The sequence below is a fragment of the Lithobates pipiens genome, unplaced genomic scaffold (genome assembly GCF_037356315.1).
Source record: "Lithobates pipiens isolate NorthernLeopardFrog02 unplaced genomic scaffold, aLitPip1_a1.2 Scaffold_18, whole genome shotgun sequence".
NCBI classification, from domain to species: Eukaryota; Metazoa; Chordata; class Amphibia; order Anura; family Ranidae; genus Lithobates; species Lithobates pipiens.
In genome coordinates this window covers 251,620,139-251,646,523 of record NW_027507758.1, presented here as the reverse complement: position 1 = coordinate 251,646,523, position 26,385 = coordinate 251,620,139, and the positions used below count along the sequence as shown (strand labels likewise).

The window sequence follows — 26,385 nt, the reverse complement described above, 5'->3', positions numbered from 1 at the left end:
AAAGGGAAATTGTACATGATATAATCCTACAATTGTTATGTTACATTTTCCTCCTTGAAAAGCCAAGATAACTCACTGAATACACAGATGGTTCCTCATGGTTTGCATAAATATACATACTTTTTACAATGAAACTCTGTGCAGAAGTAGATCTGGAAATCCTCTGAATTGTGTAGGACATACAGAAAACAGCACCTTTCTTCAAACTTTGAAATGCTGCAATAAACAGAAAATATAGTCAATACTTTATTTAGATGAGTTACTTACCGTACTTACAAAAGAAAATCCATTATGAGGCAAACACTCTTTTTACAATGAAAGGAAAAGATGCTGTTCATTTAGCAAAGCGAGTGTTCAGTAAGCTTAGAAAGTAAAATGAGCTCTGCTCACTCCAATTAACTGATCCAGTGCTAGAAAAATATTGTTTTTTATTTCCCTGAGACAAAACTGGCTATGTAAAGTAAACACGTGCACCTTATTTCCTATCAATTACTTAGTAAAGTGCATATACACTGTTCAAAGCAAACAAAAATTGCACTTATTACATGTGAATTGATTGTACTCTTAGTAAATTAAGCCATATTTGGAGTCTCAGAATTGGCTCTGAAATTTTCTCAAATTACCGATCGCTGTCACTTTGTTTCTCTTGGCGGATTCCAGTCTGAAGTTGGTCCAATCAAGTTTAATGTTCCTCACGGCTCAATCTTGGGTCCCTTACTTTTTGGCATTTACATGTTTCCACTTAGCCAAACTGCTTAGATCACATGGGCTCAATTATCACTTTTATGCTAACGACACTCAGATATATATCCACACTAAACCGGATTCTACTTTGGCTGCTTCTCTCCTAAGTGCCGGTTCACACTGAGGCAGCGCGACTTGCAGAGCGACTGCCTCAGGCGATCTGGACAAGTCAGCAGCGGCGACTTGCAAAATGACTTCTTTGTAGAAGTCAATGCAAGTCACCTCAAGTCACCCCCAAAGTCATACAGGAACCTTTTTCTAAGGCGGAGAAACTTGAGTCACTCAGATTAGAACGGTTCCATTGTACTCAATGGGACGCGACTTGTCAGGCGGTTAAGTCACCTGACAAGTCGCCCCAGTGTGAACCGGCTCTAACTGTATTCGTAATATTAAAACTTTGATAGCCCACAATTTCCTTCAATTAAACTGTGAGAACACTGAAGACATGCTTATTGGCACCCCCATCAATTATGTAAGGCCAGTCCTAATAGCTTATCTTTAGATGTCACTGTACTTGAGCCTCAGTCTAAAATAAAAAATCTAGGGGTGATATTTAATGCTAGTTTAACTTTTGACCCACATGTACAAATTGTTGTCAGAACATCTTTTTCCCACACATTGCTCAGCTGCGTCCTATGCTATCATACACTGTACCTGAAAGGCTGATCCATACATTTGTGTTCTCCCGACTTGACTACTGCAATACTCTACACGCTGGTGTACCTAAATCCACTATTAATTGACTACAATATGTACACAACTCTGCAGCCAGATTCCTCACTAGGTTTGATACAAGTTATCATATTACCCCTATCCTGGAGTCATTGCACTGGCTACCTGTCAAGTTTCACAAAGACTTTAAGATCCTCTTGCTCATCTATAAGGCTCTTCATGGCTTGCCACGTTATAGCACCCATTATCTCTCTGAACTTTTATAAACATAACCCCCCCCCCGTAGCCTCCTTAAATTGTGGTCTTTTGTGTGTCCCCTCCACTCACTTACACTTATGCCCCAAAACTCTGAAATTCACTTCCAAGAACATCAGAGAGTCATCTTCTCTAAATTCATTCAAGCCAATCTAAAAATGTTTTTCTTTAGACAAGCTTTCTCGTACTAGTATCTTTTTCCCTTTATTTTATCCTGTATATTTCTTGTCAAGTGCTTTGAGATGCTACTTTTAAAGGCTATATAAAATAAAGTTTATTATTATAATAATCCAATCTTTAGACAGTGAGGGGAATTCATAAAGGGTGTCATAGACACCTTTTCAGAATTCCATTGGGCCTTGCACCGAATGTTGATTCTTGCAGCCGATTCATGTACTTGTCACAGAGAGGTACAGGAATTGGTCAGAGCCTGGCACCAAAGTTTCTTAGGATGCTACCTCCCTCCCCAGCTTCCCTGGTCACATGGCCAAGGAGTTTTTCTAATAGGGGTAAACTGAACCTGATGGGAACTGAGAGGCTAGTTTTTTTATCAGGTCCACCTGGCTGTTGATTGGCAGCACATGGCAGTGGCTGAATCCACTCCAATAGTGGCTTTAAAATCCACCCACTGTGAACCAAAAGTTAAACAGGCCTGATGGGAAGCTGAGAGTATAGTTTACGATTATGTCCATCTGGCTGCCGATTGGGCTTTCAAATCTGCCCACTGCCGTGCACTGTCAATCAAAAATGAAACAGACCTGATGGGGAACTAGTCTACAGAGAGAGAGATAATTACATATACCACCTAAACAAAACAAGGTATAATTCACCTGGATACACCAAGTGGTCTGTTTATAAAAATTGCAAATGTCTCATCATTCTTGCAAAAGTAACAAATAATATCAGTAATGTTTGTAATATCAGATTCTAACTGCTGCCTATTTGTAGGATTGAATGTTAGGGAATGTTGTAACATTCAATAATGGTCAATCCTAAGAGAAAAATAGCCATTACATCATTTAACTATTGGAGTGGACTATAAGAACATTCACCAATAGAGAAAATAGCCTAAAACTGGCTATACACCAGTATGAATATTTGTACGAACATTCGTACAAAAATTCTTTGCACATACGATGACTGAATGAATGTTGTTGGAAAGTACTTTAAAATGTTGTTTGCCTTTAAAAGTCGATTTTGGAATGAATGTAATTACCTGAATGAAAACAACATATAAATTTAGCAAATTATTTGTTCCAGAACAATTTTCCATCCTGCTCCTTTAAATGTCACCATAGTCAAAAATTAATGTTGACTTGACCTCACTAACCATTAGAAAATCGAACAAACATTCTTAAAATAAAAAAATTTGAGCAAAATTCTACTAGTGTATTGTCACCTTAACGTTATAGGTTAAGAAAATTTGACCAGCAGAGTAACTAATATGGGGGGGGGGGGGGGGGGGGGGTTCTCAGCACTGTCTATAATCTATTGAGGTAGCATTACTATCACTGCTAAATTTGACAGCTTCTTGCCATTTCAATGACCGTACATTTGTGAAACAATTATTTTTTCTTCACAATTCTTTTTTGAGGAGATGGGGCAGTAGTCCGTTTCAGTAGAGCAGTTAACGAGGTCAGTGCGCTTTTATTTTTATTATTTTTGTACAATTTATTTTTTAATTATTCTTTACAAATAAATTTTTCACCATGGTGGATGGTGTCAGTAATTTTTTTTTACAATTTAATTTTTTTACAATTTTATTTTTTAATATTTATTACAATTTTTTTTTTATCAGCCCTGCTTTGCTGAGATATCAGGGGTCTCAACAGACCCCAGCATCTTTACAATAAGAAAGAGAAAGGGATTAAGGACAGAGATTCCCCAGTCCATTTCTCTGCAGCCACAGTTGCACTGAAGATGAATGAACAGAGACAGAGGCTCCTGTTCATTCATAAACTGACGCAAAGTTTATGATGTTTCCGTTATGAATGGACAGTCAGTGATTAAGAAAAGGTTCATTCAAAAAAGGAAGGGGCCTGTAAATAACAGGCTTCTTCCTCCACTTTGACAGATCCAAGACAAGCGAGGGCGAGGAGAACGTAGAGGGAGCCAGAGGAGCAGGCAGGGGAGCTGGATGAGCACAGAGGGTGGGCCAGAGGAGCAGGCAGGGGGGCCCAGAGAGGAAAGGAAATGCGATGGGCAGTCATGGATGGTCAGTGCAGTAGTGGGGGGGGGCAGTTACAAGCACCGATCCCCCCTGTGTGGCTTTTAATGGAGCAACTGAGGGAGAAGAGGAGAAGCGGCTTTTAGTTGCAGAATTGAAAGCCACACAGGGAGATTGGTGCTTGTAACTGCCCACCCCCTTGCACTGATCACCCCTGACTGTCAAACTTCATCATCCATGGGTGCATTGTGGGTCAGACCACAGTGGGTCTCCACCTCTGGGGCCCGTGTCCAGTGAACATCCTGCACCCATGGATGATACACCACTAGGTTAAAGGTACACTCCAGCCAGAATGGAAAATTCAAGCATCGCTAAAGTAAATTTTTTAGAGATTAAAATAACAAACACTTTATACTTATCTGCTCTGTGCAATGGTTTTGCACACAGCAGCCTTGAACCTCATCTTCTGGTGTCCCCTCTGGCAATCTTGGCTCCTCCTCTACTGTGTCTGCCCCCATAGCAAGGAGCTTGCTATGGGGGTAGACAAAGCAGTCTCGCTCCAGAGCTGCGCTATATGTGTCTATAAAAATACATAGCGTATGTGCTGTCTAAAACACTTGCAAAGGCTTTGCCTCTCTACAACATAATCATGTATAGTACACAATAATTATCCCATGCTATGGCCAAACTGAAAAAAAATGTGATATTGTTTATCTTTCAGGTTAGGCTTGAAAGTGTTTGCTCAGAACAGATGAAGATGTTGATTTAACAAAAAAACATGCTGGGATATATCAGATACTTCTACAGCCCGTGACACCCACTGTGTATACAACAGAAACATATAGAAAGGAATGATTGCATCTAACTGGGCTCTAGTAGCTAACTCTACACAAGCAGCTCATACACAGCTTAAATACATTTATGGGTTTTGTTTTCTTTGACAAGGGTTTGTAAAACTGTTTAGCCAACCGTGTGATCCAAGCACTCCTTCTAGACAAAAACACATACCAATGTGCTCACAGGATAATGAAGAAACAGCTTCATGAAGTCATTGCTCTGTTCTCTTCTCTAGTTAGCATGTTCCTAATCAGTACATGTGCACTGATGGATTCTAAGCCCCTGTACACACGGTCGGAGATTTCGACAACCAAATCCGTCGGATTTTTGTCCGTCTGATCTTATCCGAAACTGTTGCATACACACGGTCGGACTAAGTTGTCGAAAAATCCGATCATTCAGAACGTGATGGCGTAATTTCGTTACGATGGGACTACGTTCAGGTTAGTAGCCAATAGCTTTGATGTAGGAATTTGATCTGAGCATGCGTGGCACTTGGTCCGATCAAAATTCTCTACACATGATCAGAGTATGTCCAATCGAACCAGTTGGTCGGGAAATATTTCCAACATGTTGGGAAATTTGGTCCGACGGATATTCAGACGGAATCAGTCCGATGCATACCACACACAGTCGGATTAACCGACGACGCGGTCCAATAGGACACATTCCGATGGATTCTCCGACCGTGTGTACAAGGGCTAAGTGTTGCCTCTCCCTTTTTGTGTCTCAATCTTGCTATACAACATATCACAAGTGTATGATATCAAGATAAATTCTGGTACTTGCACTACCTCGAAGCTTCAGCCCTGGTTCACACTGGTGTGATTTGACATGTGATTTGACTTGTCAAATCGGATGTCAAATCAGCGGCAATAGCACTGTCCTAATCAGTGTGATACCGCATTTGCGGTGCCACACCAGTTTCAAAAATTTGTTTCTGTACTAATTTTTTGCGATTTCAGCTTGCGATTTCTATTGACACCTGTGCAGAAATCCGCACAGATGTCTGTGAAATCGCTGCTGATATCAGGACTGGCATGCGGGAGTAAAATCCTGTGAGTTCAGCACACGGCTACATTCCCGCAGCTCAGTGAGAACCTGGGCTAAAGCTTCTAAACGCATCTAAACGCTCATTAACGCTAGGTGTGTTCAGCGTTTCAGCTAGGTGGCCAGAATAAATTATTATTCTGACCAATAAAACAAATTAACGCCCAAATTCTTGATGCAGCTAAATGTGCCTAAATGTCTTACACACTTTGGGGGTTATTTACTAAAGGAAAATCCACTTGGAAGTAAAGTCACTGTAGATCCGACATGCAAGAAAAAAAAAAAAAAACAACATTTTAGCTTGCACATGATTGGATGATAAAATCAGCAGAGCTTCCTCTAATTTCAGAACTACCCCTTCGATTTAGAGCGACTGCACTTCCAAGTGCACTTGCAGTGCAAAGTGGATTTGCCTTTCGTAAATACGTCTAGGAGAGATACAAAGACGACCAATGTGCCTGAAGCTTAGGATGCAAAATCTCTTAGTAATCACAGCTGATTTATCAAAATTGTGTTTTTCCACAAATATTTTTGGCTTTTTGTATATTAACCAGTTGCCGACCAGTGCACGCCGATGTACGTCGGCAGAATGGCACGGGCAGGCAAATGGGCGTACCTGTACGTCCCTTTAAATTTGCCGCCCTGCCATCGGGAGCGTGCCGCCGCCGGCGCGCTCCTGCGCTGGTCGGGACCCCCGTGAGTCCGGTCGCGGGACCCGTGGACTCGATCGCCGCAGGCATACCCGCGATCGTCTTACGGAGCGGCCGAATGAAGAAATTCCGTTGTAAACAGCATTTCTCTATTCTGCCTAGCAACTAGTGACGCTGATCTCTGCTCCATGTGATTGGAGCAGAGATCAGTGTTCACTAAATTAAAGCCCAGCCCCCAACAGTTAGTAACACACCCCTAGGAACACTTAACCCCTACACTGCCACCCACTGGTTAACCCCTTCACTGCCAGTGTCATTTACACAGGAATCACTGCTTTTATATAGCAGTGATTGCGGTATAAATAACAATGGTCCCAAAAATGTGTCAAAAATGTCCGATATGTCCGCCATAATGTCGCAGTCACAATAAAAATCGCTGATCGCCGCCATTACTAGTAAAAAAAAATATATTAATAAAAATGCCATAAAACTATCCCCTATTTTGTAAACGCTATAACTTTTGCGCAAACCAATCAATAATCGCTTATTGCGTTTTTTTTTACCAAACATATGTAGAAGAATACGTATCGGTCTAAACTGAGGGAAAAAAATGTTTTTTTATATATTTTTGGGGATATTTATTATAGCATAAAGTAAAAAATAATGTGTTTTTTTCAAAATTGTCGCTCTATTTTTGTTTATAGCGCAAAAAATAAAAACTGCAGAGGTGATCAAATACCACCAAAAGAAAGCTCTATTTGTGGGAAAAAAAATTTTGTTTGGGAGCCACGTCACACGACCGCGCAATGGTCAGTTAAAACGACGCAGTGCCGAATCGCAAAAAGTGGTCTGGTCTTTGACCAGCAAAATGGTCCGGTCTGTAAGTGGTTAATAATGTAAATTAGTTGATCTCTCTCTTCTCTTCTCTATTTAGCCAGAATGCAAATCAAATACAATATAAAATTTGAACCATAGTAACCAATCAGAACATTTTGTTACACACATAGCTATGCTGAGCTACTAAAAAATGAAATTTGATTGGTTCTTCTACCACTTTATTGAGGCTGGGTTCACACTTATGCCAGGTGTGGCTAGCAGCAGGGGTCCAGTGCATCCATGTTCTCAGTTTCGGGGACGAATCAGGCCCAAATGTTTGCCTGAATTCGGACCTACAATGGAGCCAAAGACGAACTGGACTCCTGTGCAATGCACTTCGCAGCCTCTCTGGAGATATGTGAACCGGCTCCATTGAGAGACGGCCACAATCTCCTGTCATGCAAATTGGATGCAGAGAAAGCCGCATCCAATTCGCTTAAGTGTGAACCCAGCAAAAATGAAACCTGTATAGAAAGAAATATGGGGCACTCCTTCAAAAATACTAATAAATCAAAACAGGAGGTTGGGACTTTAAATGAGGTAGTTGATTCGTGTAGATTGTATCATTTTTTTTATTATTGTTAGAATACAAGGTATATAAATACGTAACAATGATAGAATTCATATAAGAAAGTCAATAATAATAGCTTGATAGTGTCTGACATCAACTTTTCTTTTTGAAAGCATGAAAATGACAAAAGCCAAGAGTTTTTGATCTCCTTAATCTTTACAGGACGATTCAGAAAGCGCTGGTGCCATTGACAGCCTCTATACTTCCTCTGTATAGGTTTCTTTCATTTAAAAATACATAAAACAGAAAAAGAACATATAATATTCACAACTTGCCTTACTCCTCTTATGGAGGATGCACTGAAATTCCACTCATGAATTCCTTTCTGAAACATGCAGAAAAAAAGAGAGGTAAATTCAGTGAAACATCACAATATCCTAATTAATCAATCAAATACACAGCTTTTAAAACTAGCCCTAATACAGGAGTAAAATACAAATCATCTACCATTACTGCTGTAATCAAAACTCTCCTATTTTCTTTCTTTTCAATTTACTCAATACAATCAGATCTCTTAAAAAAATGTATACGTTGTGACAATGACAATATTCATAAATAGAAGTCAACTTAGACATTTGCAAGTGATCTTAAAGTGTTACTACACCCAGTAATATGAAAATAGTTCATCTGCGGCCCCCACAGAGTATAAATCTTCTTTTTACATTAAAATATTGCCTCCTTTTGGCTGATCTGTATACCACGGTCAGTGATAAACTGCACAGTTTCTCCAGTGCTGAGAGGTCATGTAGGAGGAGATTTTCACTGCAGTCACTCTATACACGCCCACATGTGTGATGTCAATATCATGTGACCTGGCTAGTTCAGCTCAACAAGGAAATATTCTCTCCAGCATAAGACACAACTAAGCATGTGCAGGTTGGCTACCCTGCCTGTATTAGCTGACCTTCCCCAGATAGACAGTGCAGGAGGGCGAGGATCTATGCATACAGGATAAAACAGCCTCTTTACACAATGCAGAGGATTAACCCCTTCAGTTCCACAGAGTATAACAAGCATGCTATGCTGCATATACAGACTGATTTTACTGTTGTGGGTTTAGTAACACTTTAAGTGTCCTTGCAATGAAAACAAAGATTCATTATTAGGAGCAAAACAATGAAATGGAAAGTGAATGTGCACAGTGCTGACATAGTGAATATAATGTCCATGGAAATACATCTTTACTGCCTTTAGAAAACAGAATCCTAATCCACAGTTAAAATCGTGTGTTTTCAGGCAAGGAGCAATTGTACAGTGCAGTAATTCATTGCAACCACAAAGAAATACTAGTTTTGACTAAAGTAAATTTAAATTCAGATCAGTTGCTTTGGGTTACTGCATTTTGCACACCAATGTTGTTGATCCGAATGATCATCAAGGAATTTTAATTGCAGATATAAAAATGGCCCCCTTAGTAGTAAGAACACTCACTGCATACATGCCAGTTTGTATTGAGCTCCTTTCACACCTGTGCAACCTCAAAGTAGCGCGATTTTGCTGCATTGCCTGTGTAATCTTGAGGTCTATGGACCACAAGTCGCATTAACCTCCCTGGCGGTATGATTCAGTCTGGAATTAGGTGCTGAAAGCGGTACAATTATTTTGCACGGAAATCTGGCTTTTATTTTGTAGTCCTGTAATTCTTAGGAATAACGCTCTTAAATCTGTTCAAACCAGAGTCTAGCAGACATCCCAGGTATGATAAAGTTTATAATATAATAAAGAATAATAACAATTATTCAATAATGTAATCAAATCCTAAAACACTGAAAAATTGACACTTTTTGGTTGCTATGGACAATCTCCAAATTCCAGGCAGAAAAAACAGTATTTATAATATAAAAGTGCATGCAGGGCACTGCACAGACCACTAGGGACAAAGGGGGTGTGTATTTTTTAATACAGCACTGTAATCTGTAAGATTACAGTGCTGTGTGTGTTTTGTGTGTTTTTACTTTTTTGAATTTGCCGCCGTTCTCCGCTCCCGTGCGCCGTAACGCCGCAGGGAACAGAGCTCGGCGGCATTCGGCACTGTGAATCGAGCGCAGGACGGCTCGATCACACAGCGCGGCGGACATCGCTGGATCCAGGGGACAAGGTGAGTAACTCTCCCTGTGTCCTCCCCTGCATCGAGCGAAGCCACCCCGAGTCTGGCTCGGGGTTACCGCTCCTATCAGTATATTCCTACCCCGAGCCAGACTCGGGATTACCGCTAGGGGGGTTAAAGTGGGATAAAAGTAGAGCAGGGACTACTTTGAAGTCACACATATATGAATGGTGCTCATTGGAAATCATGGGGTATGACTTGTCATGCAACTTTGCAGTCCCAAGTCACAGGACAAGTCGCACAAGTGTGAAAGGGGCCTAAATTACATTTGGGTTTTAAGTGTAGAAATTAAACATATTTTAGTGATAAACTGCATACAGTTATAATAACCTATATTTGTAAAAAGGATAGTAGACATAATTTTGGCCAATGCATCACCCATTAAACCAATGGAAACATATTAAAATTTTAGTCAATGCAATAGACGTTCATGTTTAACTTAATGTGAGTTGCAATGGACATTACATTGCACAATGATGTTTATAATTATGCACATCAATTCAAATTAACACACGTCAATGTGCATTAATGCTTTTTGATGCTTTCTAATTGATTTCAATAGAAATAACACCAGGAAAAAAAATTTAGCTTTAATCCCTTCCTGTCCTCAATCTGTACATTACATTTCCCCAGCATGATGGCTCCATGCTGTGCACACGTTAGCAAGCACTTTACCCTTTGAGAGCCAGCAGGCAGGGACCAGTCAGAGTGGTTGCCAATCATGCAATCACTATGTCAGTATTGACACGTGCAAGATGAAGAACCGGAGAGAGAGCGGAGAAGACTCGGAGAGCGGAGAAGAACCGGAGAGGGGAGAAGAAGTCGGAAGAGATGATAGAGCTGCCTTAATAAATTACTTTAACACCCTGTGTGCTGTGTTTTATTTTTGAGACTTTTTTTTAATGAATGGGTAGGGGTGCAATGTACCCTATACTCATTCACATAGGGTGGGGGGTCGGGATCTGATTTAATTTGGTGAAGGGGGCTTCCAGATTCTGATAAGCCCCCCGCCCACAGACCCTGACAACCAGTGGCCAGGTTTGTCGGGAAGAGGCCCTTCTCCTCATCAACATGGGGACAAGGTGCTTTGGGGTGGGGGGGGCCCTGCCCCAAACCACCCCACTCCATGTTGAGGGCATGCGGCCTGGTACAGTTCAGGAGGGGGGCATTCGCTCGTCCCCACCCCCTTCCCAGGCCTGCCAGGCTGTGTGCTCGGATAAGGGTCTGGTATTGATTTTGAGGGGACTCCATGCCATTTTTTCAGTGTGGGGATTCCACTTAAAATCCATACCAGACCGAAGAGAGAGGGAACGCATGCTGTTTTTTTTTTTTTATTTGGGGTTGAGTTTCCCTTCAAGATCATCAGAGCACAAGTCACATGCCAAAGTCGGATCAGTCAAGACGGCAATCCAACTTTGATGTCAGTGATATTCAATGGGCTGAAGTAGGATCAAAGTCAGACCAAAGTAGTGCAGGGAGCATTTTCAAAGTCGGACCGACTTGTGTTGGACCAGTTAAGATGGCTCCCATAGGGAAACATTGATTTTCAGTGATGAGACATGAACTCCCAATGTCAGAGCGTTTGTCATACCAGTGTGAACCCGGCCTTATGCTGCATACACAGGGTCGGAATTTCCATAAAAAAAAGTGTGATGGGAGCTTTTGGTCTGATATTCCAACCGTGTGTATGCTCCATCCAACCTTTTCTGTATGAATTTCCGCCAGCAAAAGATTGAGAGCTGGTTCTCTATTTTTACGACGGAAAAGGTTATTGGCGGAAATTCCGTTCGTCTGTATGCAATTCCGCTGCGCAAAAAAACACACATGCTCGGAAACAATTTGACACGTGCTCTGAAGCACTGAACTTCATTTTCTCGGCTTGTCGTAGTGTTATACGTCACAGCGTTCTTGACGGTCGAAAGTTCAGAGAACTTTTTTGTGAGCATGTGTATGCAAGCCAAGCTTGAGCGGAATTCCGTCGGAAAAACCATCCAATATTTTTCTGACGGAAATTCTGCTCATGTGTATGGGGCATTAGGCTTTAACAATAAAACTTGAAAGGTAATTGATTTTGATGCACAGATGCACCAGATTTTGCACTGCAATTTTAGTAAATCTCCTCCTATATGTCCTAAAAGAAATCAACAACCAACAGAACACACTGCTAATATAAGCAGGTATATTGTTTTGAAAATGCATTTTTCTGTTACTCATAAAATTACCTTATCATCAGGGATGACATGCCAAATAGACACAGTTTTCTCATCTGCTTCACTGTTGATTGTTAGATATGATGGCTGGTAGATCTTTGTAGGTTCCAGGATCAAGACCTATAGGGCAAAAACATTTAGCCATTAGAAGCAATGCATAATCCTTATTGTGCAAAACTATGTGTAACTGCACTAATATTTTCTAAACAAATACATTTACAATTTTCGGTAGAAATATTGCACTTTGATCTAACTTATGCTGCCATACACTAGCCAAAATTTTTTTGAAAATCTGTCATTTGGTCCTTTCATATGTTTTTTGCTCCAGTTAATGGGCACAAATAGAAAAACGGTTAACTTTTTCAGAGCTGAAAAATCAAAGGAACAGGCTGGCAAATTCTGCTGAATGAACGATAAATTTAAAGGTTAAAGGAGTTGTAAAATCAGAAGTTTTTTTTTTATCGTAATGCATTCTATGAGCCCCATCTCTGTCGAGCAATATCCACGAGTCACTCAGCCGTCCCTGACTCTCCCTCCTGATTGGCTGAGACACAGCAGCAGGACCACTGGCTCCTGCGGCTGTCAATCAAAGTCAGTTAGCCAATCAGGAGAGAGAGAGTGGAGACGAATGGCAGCTCTGTGTCTGAATGGACACATGGAGCTACAGCTCGTCTCGGGTGCACAGAAGAGGGACCCGAGAAGGAGGAGGATCCGGGCACCGTTTGCACTGCCTATATGTGACAAAATGGACAAAAAACTGATTTATTTATGTCTGTTGAATGATTTATCGATCGAAATTGAGTCATTACATGATGGGATTGCTCCCACAGCCGAGTGTTCGTTATTCGAAAATGAGTTTGAATGATTCTTCGGCTAGTGTATAGCCAGCAGTCTGCGTGAGCATTATAAACAAAATTAGAGTGCAATAACAAAAAGGTAGCTTGTGGTGGAATAAATAAGGTGAAACCATGTGGCTAATGTAGTAAAGGTGTAAGAATTTTAATTTTTCAGACTGGGTTCACACTGATGCGAATTGGATGTGGTTTTCCTGCATCCAATCTGCAGGACAAGAGACCTCACAATGGAGCTGGTTCACACATCTCCGGGGTGGCCGTGGAGCGCATTGCACAAGTGTCTTGTGTGTCTTTGTCTCCGTTTCATGTCCGAATTCACGCGAAAAAATCAAGGCCTGATTCGCCTCTGAAACTGAAAACAGTGACGCACCACCGGACCCCTGCTGTAAGCCGTGTCTGCCCACAGTGTGAACCCAGCCTCAAAGTGAATGTTTACTGAGCTTAGTGAATAAGGTGAAGCTGTGTCAATCCCATTAATGCAAAATAATACACAGGATTTTGGCTTGCACATGACTGGATGACTGTAGTAATCATAACTTTGTCATACGCATATACAAACCACGTGGCTTCTAATTTAAAATCATCTCTCCAGAAAATATTTTACAGCTTTTCTCTTCAAATCACAAATTCATCTTCTAGGTGAATTGTAAAGTAGTCTGATGAATTTACAATAGGCTTCAATAAAAGATGAATCAGACACCACTCAAACACAACTAAACAACAAGGCAAGTGATATGAGTGGAGCAAAAGCTTTACTTTTCAGATGCATAAATAAAGTGCAAAGTGCAATAGTGATAAAGTCCCAAGTGGGACTATAACAAATGAAGTGTCAAAAAAACATCATTATTCACTGAATTGTAAATCAATCTTCCATGACACTGCTAAAGTGATTCACCACCAGGAATGCAGTGAATTTCCTTCAACAAGTGAGCAAAACATGGACTCACCAGACGGATAGGCTGCCAACTTAAAAGCAGCACAGAAGCAGATTCACTTCCACAAATGGGTGTCCCCCGATATTCACACTGGTCTCCACTGTTCACACTGATCTCCACCGGTCTTAAAGCACTCTCCTCTATCCTCCAGTAGGGGCTGTCATCTACTCAAGTGCTCATGAAATCACACCATGAATAAAACATATAACTGATAGTGTAATATTTATTAGAGTAAAAACTTTCCACAAGCATCAGAGTGGTAAGAACCAACAGTATCAGGTTCACAAACAAAGCAAATGCTGCCATGCACTTACATCGCTCGCCGCCACAGAGGACGCACATTTGTGAAAACCGCAATGGGCGGAGCTGTGTGCGTAACCTTGCACTACTGCATTGATCCATGGTGTAGTAGCAAGAGATTCACAGCATTCCTGGTGGTATTTGAATCACTTTAGCGGTGACATGGAAGATAGGTTTACAGTTCAGTGAAAACTGAGGTTTTTTGGACTTTTCTTTTGTTATAGTTCCACTTGGGACTTTATCACTATTGGACTTGCCACTTTGTTTGTATGTCATGTATTATTTTTAGTGCTGAAATTTTGTATTACAATTTGTTATGTGGTAGAAGTGTATTGTACCTTTATTTATTAGAGACTTTTTAGTTTGAGCGCTGACTGTTTTACTTTTATACCTTTCAGATGTATTTTCACATTCAAAATCTTGTTTCCACAAACCCTACATTTTTCCAGTAGTATGGAAAAAGATTTGAAAGGCAGCACTCACCTCTGGTAACAAATGAACAAAAATACTTTAAAATGTGAAAAAGAAAAAACAATTTTTTTCAAACAAAAAAAGTTGTTAACAGACATTCAGTTACTAGGCTCACTGCTTCTACTATACGTATATATGTTCCAAGTTGACTGCACCCACTGTATATTTAGCTACTTAATGAAGATTAACATGTGACCATGCAAATAAAGGATTTGTACTTTTTAGCAGAGTACAGTAAATGTAGGTTTTGTGAGCAGGGTTTATCAACTTACTGGAAATCTGACCACAGAAACATCCGTATTCGTGGACTCAACCAGAAAGTCCATCCAAAAATCAACAATCTCCTGTTTAGGCGTAGGTTTCTCCAGGTTTGGTTTCCTAAACTTCTGGTATATCAAAATTGTCTCCACAACAGAATTCAAGTACCTAGATATCATAATTATTAAAACAAATAAATGATTATTAAACAACTAGCATATAAAATTAGAAGAAACATTTTCTTAAGAATGCTGCAGATTTTTCCCTTTCCTAAATGTTTGTAATTAAATATACAATAAACTACACTTTGGTCTACCAAACCTTTTAGAACATTACTGTGACATATTACAGGGATTTACTAAAACGGGAGCACACAGAATCTGGTGCATCTGTGCATGGTAACCAATCAGCTTCAAATGTTAGCTTGTTTAATTAACCACTTCAATACCGGGCACTTAAACACCTTCCTGCCCAGACCAATTTTGAGCTTTCAGCGCTGTCGCACTTTGAATGACAATTGCGCGGTCATGCTACACTGTACCAGAAACAATGGGAGTCTGAGGAGGGGTGGGGTGAGGACACTGACTCACCCAGTGATCCTCAGTACCCAAATTAAATTTTTATCATTTTTTTCCCACAAACTCTACGGTTTTAATTTTTTGCTAAACAAATAAAAAAAGACCGAAAATTTTGAAAAAGAATATGTTTTTTTGTTTCAGTTTCAAAACGTTGTAAATAAGTACGTTTTCTCCTTCACTGATGGGCACTGATGGGGTTGCACTGACGGGCACTGATAAGGCGGCACTGATGAGCTGGCACCAATGAAGTGGCACTGATGAGGTGGCATTGATGGGCACTGATGGGCACTGATAGGTGGCACTGATGGGCGACACGGATAGACACTGATAGGTGGCACAAATTGGCACTGATAGCTGGCACAGATTGGCATGTATAGGCGGCATAAATGGGCATGGATAGGCGGCACAGATGGGCATGGATAGGCGGCACAGATGGGCATGGATGGGCACTGATAGTTGGCATGGATGGGCACTGATAGGTGGCACGGATGGGCACTGATAGGTGCCACGGATGGGCACTGATAAGCAACATTGTATTGCATTGTTTTGTACTGATGGATGCCAATCAGTGCCAAACAATAATGCATACCAATCAGTCATGCCCATTGTGGGCACTGATTGGCATCCATTGTGTGCACTGACCTGCATCCCTGGTGGTCTAGGGTGGCATACCTGGTGCTGGGCATCCCTGGTGGTCTGGTGGCGTCCCTGGTGGTCCAGTGTGGGCATCCTCGGGGGGGGGGGGGGCTGTGCTGATAATCGATCAGCACAGACCCCCCTGTTAGAGGAGCAGCCAATCGGCTCTCCTCTACTCGCGTCTGACAGACGCGAGTGAGGAAAAGGCGATCACCAGCTCTTCCTATTTACACTGTGATCAGCCGTGATTGGACACGGCTGATCACATGGTTAAGAGTCTCCGTCGGAGACTCTTTACCGAGATCGTAGTTGAGTGGTGTCAGACTGACACCCCACAACAACGATCGCCGCGATGTGCGCCCCGGGGCACACAGCGGCTCAAAATCCTGAGGACGTCCTATGATGTCCGGTCAGGATTTTGGAACCACTTTGCAGCTGTCATTTGCCTATAGGGCAAGTGGTTAAGCTTTGACAATAAAACCTGGAAGCTGATTGGTTCCTATGCACAGCTGCACCAGATTCTGTGTGTACTGGTTTTAGAACCCCCCCGCATCCAGCCAAACCTATAATATCTTGTACATGTGAAGTGGTGGGAAAACAGTTTACAGGAGCTGGAAGGCAACATCGCTCTTCTAAAATACACTGGGAGACATTTATCAATTCTGTTGCACAAAAAGGCAATGCTAAACAGAAGCAGTAAAAACAAGTTATGCAACAGATTTAACACGTGGTACAGCTAGAGTCAGAAATTCCTCACTCAGCTGCTCTAAGAGCCCACATTGAAAGCATATATAGTAGGTATAGCGGTGCTATTTTTAGCGGCGTTATACTGTTGTTTTAGTGGCGCAATTGAATGCACCGCTCCTATAGCGCTGCAAAGAAGCTGCTTGTAGGACTTTTTGTGATGCCCTGCCAGCGCAGCACCCCAGCTTTCACACTGGGTTTGCAGCTGAGGCTTTTTTCAGGCGCTTTACAAGTGCTATTTTTAGCACTAAAGCCCCTGAAAAACACCTCCAGTGTGAAAGGGGTCTAAAGCAGCACTATTTTCCATCTACAATAATAAATCTGCTGCAGACCTGTGCAAATCTGTTGCAGTTGGCTGCCCATGATAAAAGATGAAAGGGTTGCAAATACATGAAAAACTGTTGCGTTGACTTTGTGAGAGGCAGCTTGATTCATAGCTCATGGTATCACTAATTTGCTTTACAAAAAATTAGCATGGCCTATTTCTCCACAGCCTCCAAAATCACATGTGAGCATCCTAAAAAAGCAAAATATTAATAGCACTGTATCTTAGATTGTAAGCTCTGACGAGCAGGGTCCTCTGATTCCTCCTGTATAGGAATTGTATTGTAACTGTACTGTCTGCCCTAACGTTATAAAACACTGCTCAAACTGTTGGCGCTATATAAAGCCTATATAATAATATGGCTAGACCTGGATTTGGGCAAAGAGCTATGGCTACCGTAAGCCATACAGTATCTTTAGGTTACATCAGAGCTCGTGCTTTTTAATGTATGTGTTGTTTTTACTTTACCCTAGCTTTCCTCAAACTCCTGAATACATTGGTGGCTAAATTTCACATTTAAACCAAAAGAAAAGAATAGTCAGAAGACATTCTGGTGGTCAGGTAATGTGGAATCATCAAGGGGTACACTATACATTTCAGTGGTACCTGCACATATAGCAGGTGGCATGTTTCCTTTAGAGGCATACTCTGTAGCTTTCTCTACATCACTCATAGTAAACATATGTGTCTTGGGCAACATGATTTAAAGTATAACCCTGACCACATGTACATGAATAAATTATATTTTCTTAAATACACACTTTCAACAGGGAAATTACAGCAGACATAATCATTTGCACTTTAAGTTTTGGTTATGAATTAATAAATGTTTGCCAAAAACTTGGAAATAACATTGTGTTTTCAGTGACACAACACATGATGCCATGTGATTATATGAAACTGACTTATAACCGGCGGCTTATTTTTAGTATGTTGATGAGTCATTCCTGTTAAACAACAGTAATAGTAGGTGTGTAATACATCTTTTTTTCAGTTAGAACATCATATGTTGTAATACTACCTCACCCATTCCATTGGGCTGAAGAGATATCAATAGAAAATTCTGCCTTATGCCGCATACATACGATCGGAATTCTCGTCGGAAAAAGCTCTGATGGTTTTCCCGATGGAATTCCGATGGAATTCAGCTCAAGCTGTCTTGCCTACACATGGTCACATCAAATTCCGATCATTTATAACGCGGTGACGTACAACACGTACAACTAGTAAAAGGAAGTTCAATAGCCAGTAGCCAATAGCTTCTGTCTCGTAGTTGAATCTGAGCATGCATGATTTTTGGCGTGTCGGAATTGCATACACACAATCAGAATTACCGATAGAACGTTTTTCTGTCTGGAAAATTGAGAACATGCTATCAATGTTTGGCTGGCGGAAATTCGGACAGCTAAATTCCGATGGAGCATACACACGGTCACATTTTCTGATGAAAAGCTCTCATCTGTCTTTTTCTGGCCGGAATTCTGTTCGTGTGTACGAGGCATGAGAGCCGCAACCATGCTTTTTATGCCATTACAACTCTGAAAAGCAGCTTAAACTAACAGAATAATAGTGCTACATTTTCCATATTGCTGGTATAAAGGTAAATATGTTAAATAACTGAAATCAGTGTAAAAAGCTAGCAATGTACAACAAAAGAACCCGCTAGCAGCCCATCAAATATCTGTTTGTTGTAGTCTGATCACTGAAATGTGAATTTTTTTGGGTTAGCTCACTTTTTATCATAGCTATTTGCTGTATGGAAAGCCAAAGTAATTAATACTGCAAGTTAAAGTATCTGTCAACTATCTACGTACAGTCATTCTGTGTGCCAATAGAAAAAGTTCATGACATCATTAGTAACTATAATTAACCCTGTATTGGCTGAAGGAATTCTGACAATATAGCTACTTCGTGGGCTGGAAAGATTAGCAACTGGCCAGGGTGCTGTTTAGCCAAAAGTGTTATGCTGCGTACACACAGTCGGATTTTCTGACGGGAAATGTTTGATGGGAGCTTGTTGTCGGAAATTCCGAATGTGTGTAGGCTCCATCGGACATTTTCCATCGAAATTTCCAACTAACAAAATTTAAGAACTGGATCTCAAATTTTCCAACAACAAAATGGGCTGCACAGTGGTGTAGTGGTTAGCACTCACACCTAGCAGTGAAAAGGGTCACTGGTTCAAATCCCAACCACAACACTACCTGCCTGGAGTTTGCATGTTCTCCCTGTGCCTGTGTGGGTTTCCTCTGGGTACTCCAGTTTCCTCCCACACTCCAAAGATATGCTGGTAGGTTAATTGGCTTCTGTCCATAATTGGCCCTAGTATATGAATGGGGACCTTGGATTGTGGACTCCTTGAGGGTAGGAACCAATGTGAGTGTGCAATGTACAGGGATAGGGACAATTGTAGACACTCACACAGGTTGGACAGGATGGACTGGTGACTTTATTCAATTATGTAAAATCTGTTGTCAGAAATTCTGATCATGTGTACACAATTCCAATGCACAAAGTTCCATGCTTGCTTGGAATCAAGCAGAGGAGCCGCACTGGCTATTGAACTTCAATTTTCCCGGCTCGTCATACATCACCACGTTCTTGATGTTTGGAATGACCGTGTGCATGCAAGGCAAGTTTGAGCCAACATCCGTCGGAAAAAATCCCATGGATTTTGTTGTCAGATTGTCCGATCATGTGTACTCAGCATAACATATTGCAAAAAATGCTTTAAAATATTTTTGGCTCAGTCAATGCTCTCCCTGCCTCTAACTGCAAGGTAGAATATGGGTACTGTATATGGGCCGATACCATTACACAACAGGGGAATACAGTCACAAAAACAATTAGATGTTAGGAAGCATTTAGGTGCATCAAATATTACATATCAGGGGTTATATCGGGACATCTACTTAGATACCATGAAGTGATTTTGCGGAATGTGTCACTGGATGTGATATACAATTAGGCCTGCTTTCCGTTATGTTATAGTGTGGTGAATTATGTTTTGTTAGTACTATTACTTTTTTGTGGTTATCTAATTGTGAACATCAAACAATTAAAATGAAAAACAAGTTGTATAAAGTGATTTTATAAATGTGTGAGCGATTTGTAGCATGCAGTATACTTACAAATTAGTGTTTTTAATTACACAAGGGCTCACAATTTTTCTTGCTGTATTAGTATATTAAGCAGTAATTGCACTCATCCTTTATTGTGATGGTTTAGGGAAAGACACCTTTAATGGTTTCTTTCTCTCCTGTAAAGTGTGATTCATTAGCCAAAATCGATGATAGCTGAGAGTCTCTTCTGTGTCACACATGGAAGTTTTACAGCTGTACTCTATCCCATGACTGTTATTTCCACTTCTACTAACCTTATCAGTGCCTCTATCACACCTACATTGTATGGCCAAAAGTTTGAGGACACCTGACCACCATACCTACCTAATGACCTACAGCCAATGTATTTTGAAACCCCTCCAAATTATTGGGTTCAGGTATTTCTAGTGAAGGGTACTATTTATGCTACAGATTACAAAAGAATTGTAGTACACTTTCAGTCTTATGGCATTAATTTGAGGAAGAACCTTATCTGTGACTTTGCCCCTGTGCACATAGCCATGTCCATGGTTTGGTGAGTTAAATGTAGAGGAACTGGAGTGACTTGCACAGATCTCGGCTCTCAACTCTACTGACCACCTTGGAGATGAACTGTAACGTTGACTGTGAGCCATTAAATACAATCAAAAACACTCCAAAATCTTGTGAAAAGACATCCCAGAACTGTGGAAGCTTTCATAGCTGCAAAGAGGGCCAGGTCCATATTAATAGTCAATATTTTGGCACAGAATATCCAACAAGCTCATCTAGGCATGATGATCAGGTGTCCAAAAACATTTGTCATATAACGTATATCACTATACCAATTACTATATCCTACATGCAAATGATATATATGTAAAATTTACTATATGTTATATATTCCAGTAAAAATATTTTACTGTTATCTCCATGCTATTATTTGGTATTACAGTCTTTAGTTTAATTTGCACATAGCTTTGATTCAGACCTCTTTAACATGGGTGAAGATGCCCATAAAGAGTGAATGGGCTGTTTTTTTGCAGCGCCTGTAACTTTCAGGTGCTGTGTACAGGTAGACCTTTGACGTCTATTAGGAGGCATGGCTGCAAGGACACAGCCATGCCTCCTAATGTGACAGTTGTGAACATGTGCGTTTGTGGCCGCTCAACTGCATCTGGAGTTGTACATCATAGAAACTGCTCTAAAAAAATTGAATAAAATAAAAAAAATGACATTTCTTACACTGAGCAGTCAAGCATAAAATATATAAAGCGGTGTTTGCTGAAATGTAGACAGAGTGCGGTTGATTTACTAAAACTGGAGTGTGCAAAATATGGTGCAGTTCTGCATCTTCTAACTTCAGCTTGTTCAATTAAAGTGGTTGTTAAACCACTGTCTCCTCTTCATACAATCCTCTGTGTTTCATAATGATAGGTGCCCCTGTGTACATGCTTCATAAAAAAAATGCAGTCTATACCTCATTTCAGAGTGCCTCTCTGCGCTCACATGACCAGCTTCTTTTCCCCTCTCTCGATTTGACAAGAACAGCGGGAGGGGTGGAAAATCCCCCACTGATGTCAGTCGGGAGGAGAGGAGGATAGAGGTGACCGGTCACGTGAGCGCAGAACGGGGCTCTGAAATAAGGTATAAATGGCATTTTTTTATAAAGAACACTACACAGAGGGACCTATCTTTAGGAAACAGAGATTATTGTATGAAAATGTAAAAGTAATTTTAGCAGCAGGAGGGGAGGGGTGGGCACTGTCACAAGCTGACAGGCAGGGAGAGAGGGGGGAGAGGAGGACAGAGGAGAGAGCGAATGATGGATGACGGGAGGCACATAAACTGACCACATTGTCAGGGCTCAGGAGCCATGATAAACAGTGATCAGTTTACAGGGGGGGGGGGCAGAACCAGGCAGGATCAACCAGGTATTTTAGGTGATACAAAGGGCCAAATTACACAGCTCAAGCACTGTGCTGTATAGCACGCTTTAAAGGAACAGGATCAATGTTTTTTAAGGGTAACAAACACTTTAAGCTTTGACAAAAAAAAAAAAACTGGAAGCTGATTGGTTTACATGCAGAGCTGCACCAGATTATGCACTCTCCAGTTTTAGTAAATCAACCCCAGTATACCCAAAGCTTACGACAGTGAAATTAATTGTGGGGATAAACTATCATAAAGACAGTCATTTTAAATAGTACATTTATACAAAAAACAAAACAAACAAAAAACACAAAAGGTTCTTGCCCCCGAAATCACATTTTTAAAATATAACCTTTATGAATCAGACAAAATAAATAATAATATAAACACCCTCACCTCTACAATTCAATTTCAATAAATAAACATGTACACCCTTTATTCATTCTAATATGTCAGAATGACTAAAATATATTAAAACAGAGCTTGAATTTCAAAACTCAATATACAAACAATACATGCCCAATAAAAAGTCCAAATATATGTTGTGTGCTGTATCCTTATTCACCCACAGGCTTCTATTAAATAATTTTGTGCTCCATTCTACCGTGCTCACAATAAACACCAATTTGACCGCTTGTATGAACAAGAGAGTCAAATTGTGCTTGTGGATATAACCATCACTGAGCCCAAGAGGGAAGGAAGCCAGAAACACCATACAGCCAGAAAAGGTTGCCCAGAAATGTTGTTTTCAATACCGCTCCAACTCGTCCCACTTTGCCTTTATGTAGTCCTTTCAAAGCCTCTGGAGACTCAAGGTTTAAAAAACTGTGCATGTGTGTACCATGTGTTATCAAGTGCTCCAGCTGGCAAATTGATACAGCGGAGAACCATGGAGAGGCTCATATTTTTTTTTAATTGAAGCTCCAGGCTTGCTTATCCACTTCAGGACCGCCGTATTGCCATTGTACGTCAGCACAATGGCACAGGCAGGCAGAATCACGTACATCTACGTGATTGCCTTCCAGCGGGTGGGGGGTCCCATCGGACCCCCTCCCGCTGGTTACGGCGGTCCGATTCGGTCCAGGAGCGCTCCGTGATGAGGGGATGGCCGTTCGTTTTCGGCCACCCCCTCTGGATCGCTCCTGGCCAATGAGAAGCTTCCTCCCCTGTGTATTGTTTACACAGGAAGGAGGAAGTGATGTCATTCTCCTCGGGGCGGTCTTTTTGACCGGACTACGAGGAGAAGAGTAAAAGTAAGTCTGCACGAACACTACACTGACATGTAGGTACACACAGGCACACAAACCCCCCCCCGATCCCCCCCCGATCCCCCCCCCCGCCCCCCCTCCCCCCCCAGTCACAGTGTCACTGATTGCATTGATCATTTCTTTACTGATCAATGCATTCAGTGTCAGTTGTGACAGTAAAAACTGTTAGGACAGTTAGTGTTAGGTCCAGGGTAGCCCCCTATCACCCCCCAATAAAGATTTAACCCCCTGATTGCCCCTAGAGTTAACCCTTTCACCCCCTTTTGCCAGTGTCACTAAGCGATCATTTTTCTGATCGCTGCATGTGTCGCTAGTGTCGCTAGGTAGCTAGTTATTTTTTTAGGTTCACCGTCAGGTTTTTATATCGCTAGGTACCCCGATATACTACCCAATAATGTTTTTAACCCCCTGATTGCCGCTAGTTAACCCTTTCACCCCCTTTTGCCAGTGTCACTAAGCGATCGTTTTTCTGATCGCTGCATTAGTGTCGCTACAGTCGCTAGGTAGCTAGTTATTTTTTTAGGTTCACCGCCAGGTTTTTATAGCGCTAGGTACCCCGATATACTACCCAATAATGTTTTTAACCCCCTGATTGCCGCTAGTTAACCCTTTCACCCCCTTTTGCCAGTGTCACTAAGCGATCATTTTTCTGATCGCTGCATGTGTCGCTAGGTAGCTAGTTATTTTTTTAGGTTCACCGCCAGGTTTTTATATCGCTAGGTACCCCGATATACTACCCAATAATGTTTTTAACCCCCTGATTGCCGCTAGTTAACCCTTTCACCCCCTTTTGCCAGTGTCACTAAGCGATCGTTTTTCTGATCGCTGCATTAGTGTCGCTACAGTCGCTAGGTAGCTAGTTATTTTTTTAGGTTCACCGCCAGGTTTTTATAGCGCTAGGTACCCCGATATACTACCCAATAATGGTTTTAACCCCCTGATTTCCGCTAGTTAACCCTTTCACCCCCTTTTGCCAGTGTCACTAAGCGATAATTTTTCTGAACGCTGCATCAGTGTCGCTAGTGTCGCTAGGTAGCTAGTTAACTAGGCTCCCAAAAAGTCCCCCACATGTGGTATCCCCGTACTCGGGAGAAGCAGCAGAATTTATTTTGGGGTGTAATTTGACTTCTGCCCATAGCATGTGTGAGCAATATATCATTTAGTGACAACTTTGTGCAAAAAAAAAAAAGTTTGTAATATTCCCGCAACTTTTGGCAAAATATAAAATATTCCATGGACTCAACATGCCTCTCAGTAAATAGCTTGGGGTGTCTACTTTCCAAAATGGGGTCATTTGGGGGGGTTTTGTGCTATTTTGGCATTTTATGGCCTTCGAAACTGTGATAGGTAGTGAGGAGTTAAATCAAAAATTTGCACCCTTAGAAATCCTGAAGGTGGTGATTGGTTTTCGGGGTGTCGTGCGCGACTAGACTCCCAAAAAGTCCCACACATGTGGTATCCCCGTACTCGGGAGAAGCAGCAGAATGTATTTTGGGGTGTCATTTCACATATAACCATGGCATGTGTGAGCAATATATCATTTAGTGACAACTTTTTGTAAAAAAAAATTTTTATTTTTTTTTTGTCATTATTCAATCCCTTAGGACAAAAAAAATAAATATTCAATGGGCTCAACATACCCATCAGCAATTTCCTTGGGGTGTCTACTTTCCAAAATGGGGTCATTTGGGGGGGATTTGTACTGCCCTGCCATTTTAGCACCTCAAGAAATGAGATCGGCAGTCATAAATTAAAAGCTGTGTAAATTCCAGAAAATGTACTCTAGTTTGTAGACGCTATAACTTTTGCGCAAACCAAAAAATATACGCTTATTGACATTTTTTTTACTAAAGACATGTGGCTGAATAAATTTTGCCCTCAATGTATGACTAAAATTTAGTTTATTCGATTTTTCTTATAACAAAAAGAAGAAAATATCTTTTTTTTTCAAAATTTTCGCTCTTTTTTCATTTATATCGCAAAAAAAAAAAATTGCAGAGGCAATCAAATACCATCAAAAGAAAGCTCTATTTGTGGGAAGAAAAGGACGCAAATTTCGTTTGGGTGCAATATTGCATGACCGCGCAATTACCAGTTAAAGCAGCGCAGTGCGAAATTGCAAAAAGACCTCTGGTCCTTAAGGTGTTTATTGGTCCGGAACTGAAGTGGTTATCTTGGAAAGGATTTAAAAGGTGTACTGTGTGAGAACTGTGATGTAAAAGCAAACAGCAAACATAGAGGAAGGTGGCAACATAGAAAATCTAATTTTCAAGTCCAGGCAAAGTGGGATCAGTTGGAGCAGAATTGGAAACAACATTTCCTGGCAACCTTTTTTAGTTTGTCTAACTGATGGTCAGCAAGTTTAACACGCCCACACTTGAAGCCCTACCAATGCGCCCCTAGGAAAGATTAGAGATTTGATTAAAGCTGCCACTCTAAATAAATCAAAATAAAAACGGTATTTTACCCTCTACCTAAAATGTAAAAGCAAATAGTGGCACTGATATTGAAATATAACAAACAATACCGTAACATAAACGAACATAAATGAAATAACACCCTGTGATAAGTGAAAGTGTGTAAACATTAGTGACAGAAGTAACACAAATTAAAGTCCATAAAATAATCCAAATTTTGACTGTCACTTCTAAAATATCTTTCTATAGCAGTTGTAATATTCCAGATCTTCCACCACACTGCATGTGAAAGTGCTTTCGCTCCCCTTATGAAACGTACTCACTGGCTTTGGGTGCCTTGCACTCTCATGCTCGGCATATACACTTTTACCCTCAAAGGGTTAAATCATCCCACCGATATCTAACCGTGCATACAGTAAAAGATCTCTTCACATGGAAATAAAATAAG

At 41.0% G+C, this 26,385-nt stretch overlaps 1 protein-coding gene across 2 annotated transcripts in view; it reads right to left on the bottom strand.

Annotated features, from left to right (window-relative positions):
* Window positions 1-26,385, bottom strand: part of MAP3K5 (mitogen-activated protein kinase kinase kinase 5) — a 222,179-nt gene that overhangs the window by 67,441 nt on the left and 128,353 nt on the right. For both annotated transcript variants that reach the window (XM_077486787.1, XM_077486786.1), the window contains exons 10-13: window positions 14,972-15,125; window positions 12,152-12,259; window positions 8,098-8,147; window positions 121-216 (exon numbers count right to left, since the gene is read on the bottom strand). In XM_077486787.1, the coding sequence (XP_077342913.1) occupies window positions 121-216; window positions 8,098-8,147; window positions 12,152-12,259; window positions 14,972-15,125 (408 nt within the window). The remainder of the gene's footprint in view (window positions 1-120; window positions 217-8,097; window positions 8,148-12,151; window positions 12,260-14,971; window positions 15,126-26,385) is intronic.